At 33.3% G+C, this 9,543-nt stretch overlaps 1 protein-coding gene across 1 annotated transcript; it reads left to right on the top strand.

The window, feature by feature from the left end:
• Nucleotides 1-530: 530 nt before the first annotated feature.
• Nucleotides 531-9,537, top strand: LOC108749977 (unconventional myosin-XIX-like). The gene is made up of 14 exons (XM_018489095.1): nt 531-677; nt 740-803; nt 888-1,126; nt 1,633-1,959; nt 2,050-2,314; nt 3,975-4,235; nt 4,704-4,939; nt 5,019-5,195; nt 6,515-6,714; nt 6,784-6,935; nt 7,001-7,195; nt 8,543-9,168; nt 9,237-9,320; nt 9,401-9,537. Exons 1-14 carry the CDS (start codon nt 660-662, stop codon nt 9,494-9,496), a joined length of 2,940 nt encoding a protein of 979 aa, XP_018344597.1. The 5' UTR covers nt 531-659; the 3' UTR covers nt 9,497-9,537.
• Nucleotides 9,538-9,543: the final 6 nt, after the last annotated feature.

The following is a 9,543-nucleotide window of genomic DNA, read 5'->3' as shown; positions in this document are numbered from 1 at the left end:
TATATATATAAATATATAAAATTTCATTAATTTTTTTAAGAAATATAAAATAAAATGTTTAGAATTAGAAAAATCTTGGCTTTTCCGCAGAATTATCTTCGCAAGATGCAGTCAAATATTTATAGAAATATACCGAATAGTTCTCAAATCCACTTACTATTAATAAAGAATACAAATTCATAGATCTGATATGAGATAAATTAAATGACAATTTTATTGATATTATCGATGAGCAATCGACATTGATGTTAATCGCCCGCCACGGCTACACCTCGGAAAGCGAGCCTGTGACTAATGCGAATGATTTTAAAAGCCAATTCTGTCGCATCGTATAAAAGTTATGGTAAATAAAGAGCATACGTAACATAATGATTACATGTTTATTCTCTACATCCGACGACCGTTACAGACGACTGATATTTGTATTTTTGCAAAAGTCATAATGCAAATCGACTTGCATATCGATAAGCGAACTTCTCTACGAATTCTGTCATTGTTTTAAAAGTATACGTGTGTCGCTTTGACGTAGCGACGTACACATTCTATACTTTCTCTCATAAATTTGATACGGCAAAAACTTTATATTGTCAAACTGAAGAGAACGAGTGTCAACAACGGATGTCGCTCTAATAGTAATTCTGTATATATACATAAGGACAATGTGTACATTCGCAAAGGTACGTGCTGATATTCGATAATATAGTTGACTGAGTCGCGTTGACTGAGTCGCGTGTTGCAGGAGATTAGTTGGTCCTACATTTGGGATGCGATGGGAGACCTAAGCGCTGTGCCGCAGGAGAAGAGTATGCATATTTTCTATAATATACTTTTTTAACACAAAATATATTGTAAGTTTATTCGCCGTCAACCGGAAACAATTCTAACAGTCGTAGATTATCTCCTGGAGCGTTTGGAACGCGGTCATATTTACACGTGGGTTGGCACTCTCCTTTTGGCGATCAATCCCAGCGGCGAGATCACCACTAAGGACATTTACGATCTCTCGCAAGTTCACGAGTATGACAATATATGCAATGTGAGCTGTAAGGAAGTGTCGCCTCACATATTCGCCGTGGCTGCCCGGGCGCATTACAGGATAGTTCAGGGTCTCGGAAAACCTAGCCAGGTAAATCCAATTGTCTGAAAATTTGAGCCGCAATCTTCTTTGTGCATTGAATTATCTTTTCCTATTTTTTCAATTCAGAGCTGATACGAAATGGTTCATGTCACCAATAGAGGACCTTATAAAGAAAGAATAATTTTGTTGAAGTATTTAAAAATTTAGCCAGATGAAGATGAAAATAATTTTGTTGAACCATAATTAACCGCACAAATAATTATGCGAGACACTTAAACGTTGATGACAATACTGCAAATACTTTTACAATTTAGCAAAAGTTTAAGTGACCTACATAATTATTTTGATGGTCCAAACAAAATTATTTTCAGATCTGTATCTAGCTATTTTAGATACTCAGTAAAATCATTCTTTTCTTGTAGTAAAAGTGACACTGAGGAGTCTCTTGGTCTTCGTAGTCGAATTGAATCTTATTTCTGAACGAATCAACCAGATTGATTTTATTCATTTATTCCATTTCCCTGTACATTTGTGAACGACGTTTCTTCATAAAGGTGATAGTCTTAAATGGAGAAACCGGAACAGGAAAGACCTTCAATGCATGGAAGGCGCTGGAATTCCTGACCAGAAACGCATCTCCTGAAGCCCTCGAGACGCAAGATGTAGTTTGTGGTATCGTGCGGAAGATTTCGGTCGCCTGCCGTTTGATATCGGCTTTCACAACTGCGCCCACTGAAATAAATGAAGTCAGCTCGAGGCATGTGCAACTCGTATGGCTCGAGTACAAAATGGGTAGCATATGCGGAGCAACGATATCCTCCTACCTCCTGGAAAGGGACAGAGTCACGAAGGGCTGCTGTAATTTTCAGATTTTTAGTCAGGTGAAAGAGGCTTCAGCTAGTTGTGCGCATTTTTAAAAAATATAACTGTTAATCCAGCCTTTTGCTAAATTTCGCAAAACTGCACCTTAGATGATGAGCGCGATAGGAAATGTAACATTCGCGGACTTCAAATTGTCGATGGATATGCGATACTTCATGATGAACGACTTGGATTCTCCGAAAGTGCGAGAGTTCTGCGACGATTTCCATGAGACTACAAGAGCGATGGATATGTTAGGGTTTACAGTAAGTCAGAAGAAGGACGTTTTCTTCATTCTCTCTCTACTCATTCACATGGGTAACATACAGTTTGTGGAGGAGGACGATCGTTGCAAGATCGATACCAATGATCAACGTACGTAATTTCTCGATGGCAATTATATTAATTATTTCACGTGATATAAATCGCGATAGAAACCCATACAGTACTTTATCCGAGAAATATTCTGGGAACGTCCCGTTCAGTAAGACGTTCAGAAGATACGTATGGAATTTCCATGAAGGGAGTCATGGGAATTCTCCTTTCTTTTAGAACCTCATTTTTTTAAATATTCATAGCAAACTGTTATATATATTTTTAATATTTCTAAAAACGCTTTATCACAATTTTGATATTCCAAAAATATTTTTTTAATTTAAGATACTTCTAAATATAAAAACATAGAAACAATAATTAGAAATTTAGAACAAGGCTAATGAAAGTTTGATGCTGTTGTAAGAGCGAAGAGTTAGGAGATGTAGATAATACTCAAACGTTGGCGGTTGTCTTCATTTATTATATCGAACGTTTCGACTCACTTTGGAATCATCTTCAGCGAAAAAGTAGAATATAATACCACGTTGAAAGTAAGTCACTCAGATTGGCAGAAATGCAGTAATCAATGCGCTATATAAATTATTACCATCTTACTGTTAGTTCAATACTTAAAAATCAGTAATAATCGTGTGACTCACCTCAACGGGAAAACAAAAAAATTGACAAACATTGATTCACAATTTTCATAAGATATAATTAACACAAATCGTTCCTCGGATTAATGTCGTGTTAGTTCATCTTGAAATGTCGTTTGAAATTGAACGTTACAAAATGATAAGGGGACTTATAAACAAGCAATGACAATAAATAATAATAATAAGAGAGTCAACCTATAACTATTTTAAATCTCAATATTGTTTTAATGTGTCTAATAAGGAAGCATACTAGTAATGAAACATTACTGTTATGTTATCTGTGTCTGTTTTTAAATTAAGTCCATTCTTCTGCATGTATATATGAAGCATTTCTGAATTTAAGCGTTTATTGAGAAATCTTTCCTTATCAAAAATTTGGACATTCTCCCAATCAAATTCATAATTGAAACCAAGTCGGTGGTCTGTGATCACTGATTGATTCTTGTAATGCTGTTGATATGATTGCGATGCTTAGATATTTTCATGAATAATTTGCGACCTGTTTGACCACATATGACGCATCGCAATCTTTACAATGGATTTTACACACAATATTTTTATTGGAGAATTTTGGGAGAATGTCCTTCTGTACTTTTATGAATTTATTAAGTTTATTCAAACTGAAGAAGGATAGTTTCACGTTAATGTTCTTGATAATCGTAAAAAATTTCTCAGACATCGATGGAACATAAGGTAGAACGAACCATAGATAAAAACATAGATTCCATTATATTACTCTTCTTTCGTGTTAATATAATTTTAAATAAAACATTTGATGAATTACACATTTAAATAATATTTTTTTAATGTAATAGTTTAAATAATAATTAATAATTTGATATTCTATTCTTATCATTTTGACCTAAAAAAAGTTTCGCTTGCGACAAAGTAAACCCCCTTAATAAATTTCTGGATTTCCGCGAATGTCAGACGACATAGGAGACGTTCTCTGAATGTCTTTAGGACATCCCTTAGAAGTCTGTATTGTATGGGAAATGCTTTTCATTGATAATAAGCGGTGCAAGGGAAAAGCGAAAGTTCAACAACTATCATGCGATTTTCAGAATCTAGAGAAGCCTTGAAGAATACATGCAGGCTGGCCTGCATCAAAGAAGAGGACATCGCCGAATTGCTCACGTCTACTTTAATAAACCCTCAAAATACCCGGCGTCGACACACTATCTGCCGACGTAATCTCAACACGACAAATGCCTGTCGCTACCGATTGCACAGCATCATCCGCCACTTGTACGATCTTCTTTTCAGCTGGCTGATCAACTTCGTAAACAAAATCTTGTCCGCCCGTTTGTACAGCGAACGATTGGGTATTAAAGATGTTTTCTTCCCTTACAGAAATCTAATTTGATACTAAAATTACTTATTTTGAGTATTGAGGCCTAGTTTCACAACTGACTGTTAACTCTTAACCGAAGTTTAACTTATTCATTGTCTCTTTTTAATTCTAGAATTGGAAAAAGATGAGAAATAAGTTGAACTTCGATTAAGGGTTAACCATGAGTTGTAAAACTGAGCCTAAGAGTACACATCTAAAAAGATTAAAAACCTATTTGGATAAAATTCTAGATGTATGTCTCTGACTCTTAAAGGTACTGAACAATGCCTTTAATGCTTAAAATACTTAATTACTACCTGCCAGTACACATTAAATTTTTATAAGAATAGATCTTTAAAATCTATAAGGATTAACCGTTTTAAACGACAAAAGGCGATACATTATTCTATGAAAAAAGATATGATTTTGCAAATATCGACCGATGTTTCTCATGTTTTAGGAATATTGGATATCTTCGGATTCGAATGCTTTGATTCGAACGGCATCGAGCAACTTTGCATTAATTTTGTCAACGAGAGATTGCAGCAATATTTTGTGAAAAACTATCTGGTGTCCTGCCGGAACGATCTACAAAAAGAGGGTCTCATCGACGATGAGGAATCGTTCAAAATTGTACAATTGTACGAAGATCGCATAAGCACGATCGAAAAATATTTGTTTACTGTCATAAACGATGTAAATATCTTACGAATATTTAATAAATGATATCTATTAGTGCGGGAGAGTTAACGTGATGAATATTTTCGCGTTACAGATGTGTCTATCGACGGTTCCGAACAGCTCGTCTACATTAATACGCCAAGTGAACGCTAAGAACTGTCCTGCAACGAGACGATTTTTGAACATAAGGAAAGAAAATTTTGTTATACAGCATTACTGTGGTACTGTACAATATTCTGCTTACGATCTGCTTTCCAAGAATACTGATAAGGTAAACCAATCATGATAAACAATGAAAAAAGTTTGTCATTTTTCCATCACCTTAAATAAAATTTAAAAATTCGAACTTTTTAAAAGGAGAAAAACTTCTTTCCCATATATAAAAAAAACAGTACATCAGAAATAGATGAAAAGTAAGTTAAATCACAATTAAATAATAGAAACATTACATGTATTTAAAGATCTTTAGCATGTAAAGTATTAAGTTGATGCAAAAGATTTGTACTTATCGAATGCAATTAAAAACGAAATTTCGATAAACTCGAAGTAAAATTATCCATTAAATTATTAAATTATAATTTAATGTATATATTGAATTCGATTTTACCAAAATTTTATTTTGATTTGTAATCAGACGAATACAAATTTTTTACATCTACAATATTTTGTATATTCTACTAAAGGATCTTTAAATATATTTCTAATGTTCATTTTTATTACTGTAGATTAACTTTAATTTTATATAATTTAACTTTTTATTTTTTTCTAACTCTTAGAGCTAGAAAAAAATAAAGGGTAAATTAAACTGAGATAAAGGTAATTAGTAGAAATTTAAGTATGTTCAGATTCTTATCTGAGTGCTCTCAAGTTATTTATCCTTGTTTACATTCGGTAAACAAAGAAGCCTATTCTTTTTAGCTGGTGATCGATTATGTATCTTGAAAAAAGTTACAAAGGTGAGTAAATTCAATAGGACATTTATAATTTTATTGATCAATATCTGGTAAATTTGCTCTCTTTTATAATTTACATCCCATTTTAAGATATACAATCGATCTCCTGAACTTCTCTTGCACGTTTCATCTTTTTCTTTCTTTTTTCTCCACAGAGGAAAAAAAAAGAAAATATGAACCGTGCAAGAAGTTCATGTAAAAAGTACAGGCTGAGTTGTTTCACTCTTTGATAAACTTCAGCTGTCTTACTCTCTTATGTTCTTAAGCTGCCTCTACATAATTCGCAAATCGCAATTTTATAAATATTCGTAATATATAAAATATTAGAAACATAGTAAGTTTCTCTGACTTAAATTTAAATGTCAACGTTGTCGCAATTCAATTCATTAGGTGCGATTGATTTGCATCTGCGTGTATCTTGCATGCAGTGATACATTGTTCTGCCAATTCTGTAACGACATTTTGCGATTTGCGAATTATGTAGAAGCAGCTTTATTCTTTTACTCTTTCATTTATCCAATAAGTTACCACATAGTTTATCTGAAGACGGAACAACCGGTCCTTAAAGATAAAATGATACACGGATGGTACTCGAAATAAAATTTGAATGTAATCTAACGTGATAACGCATTTACAGATTCCGGACGAGATAACGATAACATTCAGCATGAGTACGAACAAATTTCTACATTCGTTAATTACCAAAAATAGTCAACATCAAGTTAATGGAAAAGTGAAGAAGCCTACGATGCTTTCTAAGCTCCGATATAACGTGGACTTGTTGCTACAAGAGTTAAACAAATGTGACACGCATTACATTCGCTGCATTAAGCCACAGTATAGTATTCAACACATTAACGCATAATCAAGTTTACTTTTTTATATAACAAAAAATACACCCTGCAGGCGACTCAACAGCCACGAGTGGGATCGAGACAATCTTCGCAAGCAATTGGCTAATACGGGTATCCTTGAAGCGTTACCACTGGCCAGATGTAAATATCCGATTTATTTCATCTACTGGGATTTCTTCAAACGCTACAGTAGAAAACGCACAGGTAAAGATTCTAAAAAAAACTTTGAGTCTCTCTCTCTATTATATTAATTAATTATTTCTCCGTAGCAAACTGCAGTAATTTACGTACAGCTTGCAAAAACATACTGGAGTCGTCCTCCCTGAACGACGATAATTCATTGGTGCATTACGGGAAACGTTTAATCTTTTTAAGAGAATCTGTATTTCTGCAATTAGAGGCAGCTAGGAGGCGATACCGCGCCGAATGTGTCTGGAAGATCGAATCTTTTTGGTTGAAATATAGCAAGTATCTCTTTGCACGTATAAAAATTCATATCTTCGTATCAATCATAAAGGCGCAATGAAAACTCGATGTGCCGAGGATGATTAATGGGTTTTCTAGAATAAGCCATTGCCTAAGCTTAAAGCCTTAAGAAATTGATCAATAATAAGTCGATTATTTTCTTCATTCGACTTTGATTAGTTATTTTCTTGTGGCTTAAGGCTTTAAGATTAGGCAATGGCTTATTGTAGAAAGCAGCCATAAAAGATAAGCAGTGTAAAATTAAAAATAAATAAATACATGTCACTACCTAACGAGAAATGACTCATTAAATTGATGTCGAATCGACAACAAAATATGCAATATGTAAATTATTTCTACGTTAATTAAATGTCGGATCGACATTTAATTGAGTCATTTGTCGCTAGATAAATATCGTTATACATCGGTTAATAATTTCTGATGAAGAAATTCGGAAGACCAATCATTAAGTCTGAGAGTCAATTATACAATGTAACTTTTTCCTTAGAATGGAAATAAAAAATGAAAATTTTGTATATATGTACACACATACATACATAAAGTTTTTCACGTTTCTATTCTAGAGAAAAAATTATATACTCGATACCTGTTCGTGTTGCTTGCACTTTTTGCACTCTTTACTTTTTCTATGGCTTATATCTTAAAGTATGTATAAATACGAGGAGCCTTTAGAACATAAGTCATAAGACAGTTCTTGTGCGTTACTAAAGACATAAGACATAAGACTACTTAAGCCATAAGACACTGTCTTAAGATTATAAATCAGCTTTCTGCTAAAGCCCTATTTTTAACATCCGAATATATATTATCTTGTCTTAAGTGCGCAATAGTTTTGGAAATTTCAAGCAATGTGAACGGGTCTATCTCGTCATCATAGGCTGCGTTCCACTTGACGTTCACAACGTTCTTGGAATCATATTTCATCTTAGATATTTATCAGATGTTAAGATATTATTTCATACTGACAGTCAGCGATCATTTTTAGCGTTAAAATAGGCCACGTGATCAAAATTGACGAATATTAAGTCTCAATTCCAATGTAAGAGTAATTCTGATTCTAAGAATCAGAAAAGATAAACATAAGTTAAACCGAGATTAAAATTAATCTTACGTTGGTGAAATCGAATTAACTAGTAATTAAGTAAATTTTGATCACGTGTGGCTTGTTTTAAAAATGGCGTCGAGTGTATGGAAAAAACCTTTTACAAGGACAAATAATGCTTGTGAGAATTGTGAATGCCAAGTAGAACGCAGCCACGGAGATTACAAGAGAGATTAAGAGAAAATTCAAACTTATTCTAATTTATTCTACTATCTTTACGCAGAGAATTATACGCAATATATGGAAGAGAACATAACTGATGATCGGGAAATTGTTAGCACCAATAGCCAAAATAAATTAATTAAGAAAGAAGAGAACATAACTGATGATCGGGAAATTGTTAGCACCAATATAATCCAAAATAAATTAATTAAGAAATCTCAATCGGAACTTAAGACCGTCACGTATGTACCAAGAATGAATTGCTGTAAACAGCACAAATCGCAAGATATAAAAGAAACTTCGGAAAATATGGAAAATGATATTCAAGCGATCGTTAAAAAAAATTTCCGCGAGCAATCTCAATTTGAGAGATCCCTGTTAGAATACGAACGTATTATACCAATACAAGATTGTCCACGTTTCATGTCTGGAAAATATATAGAGATACTAACAACAGTAGCAAAAAAAACTGCATATATATTGCATTGGCTGGATGGTGTAAATAAAGCAAAAGATACAAAAAAAAATAAACCATCGATATTAGAACAGCTGCGAGAAGATTACAATAACGATCAATCAGACAGTAGCAATTGCTGCGAGGATATTCAATTACAAAACCATAAACCTTTAGATGATAAGTTTCATGTACAAAATAAACGTGAAGAGAATCATGGATATTATAACGAGGCAAGTAGCATTAATAATATGATATACTGTACTTTACTTGTTTACATTTACGGAAAACTCTTATTTAGAAGGAAGATTTGTATATTATACAATGTGGTGCTTTTACGCTATTTTATAAAAATGGAATTTTGAGTCGACGACGTCCAGCAAGGGTAAAGTATAAATTGGAACTGTAAAGAAAAATTACATAATTAAACGTACATAAAAAACGTGCTTTATTATCTTCTTTTAGCTACCAGTTAGAGTACATACTCGTCTCAGATGTCTACCCAACTCACATTATTTGGTACATACGGAATTACCACAGGGTCTACAGGATTGTCTTTAAAAAGAATAATTGTACAAATATAATTCTTAATATTTAGGAGAGTCCCC

Source organism: Trachymyrmex septentrionalis, unplaced genomic scaffold (assembly GCF_001594115.1).
Source record: "Trachymyrmex septentrionalis isolate Tsep2-gDNA-1 unplaced genomic scaffold, Tsep1.0 scaffold32, whole genome shotgun sequence".
Classification (NCBI taxonomy): domain Eukaryota; kingdom Metazoa; phylum Arthropoda; class Insecta; order Hymenoptera; family Formicidae; genus Trachymyrmex; species Trachymyrmex septentrionalis.
Note: the sequence above shows the minus strand (reverse complement) of the source record. Positions and strands in the feature narration are given on the sequence as shown.

Bases quoted from the DNA above. Each gene is read 5' to 3' on its own strand.
- LOC108749977 (XM_018489095.1), top strand. The intron at 4,236-4,703 runs GTATTAAAGATG...CTCATGTTTTAG, and splicing joins TTTGTACAGCGAACGATTGG to GAATATTGGATATCTTCGGA. The intron at 9,321-9,400 runs GTAAAGTATAAA...ATCTTCTTTTAG, and splicing joins GTCGACGACGTCCAGCAAGG to CTACCAGTTAGAGTACATAC.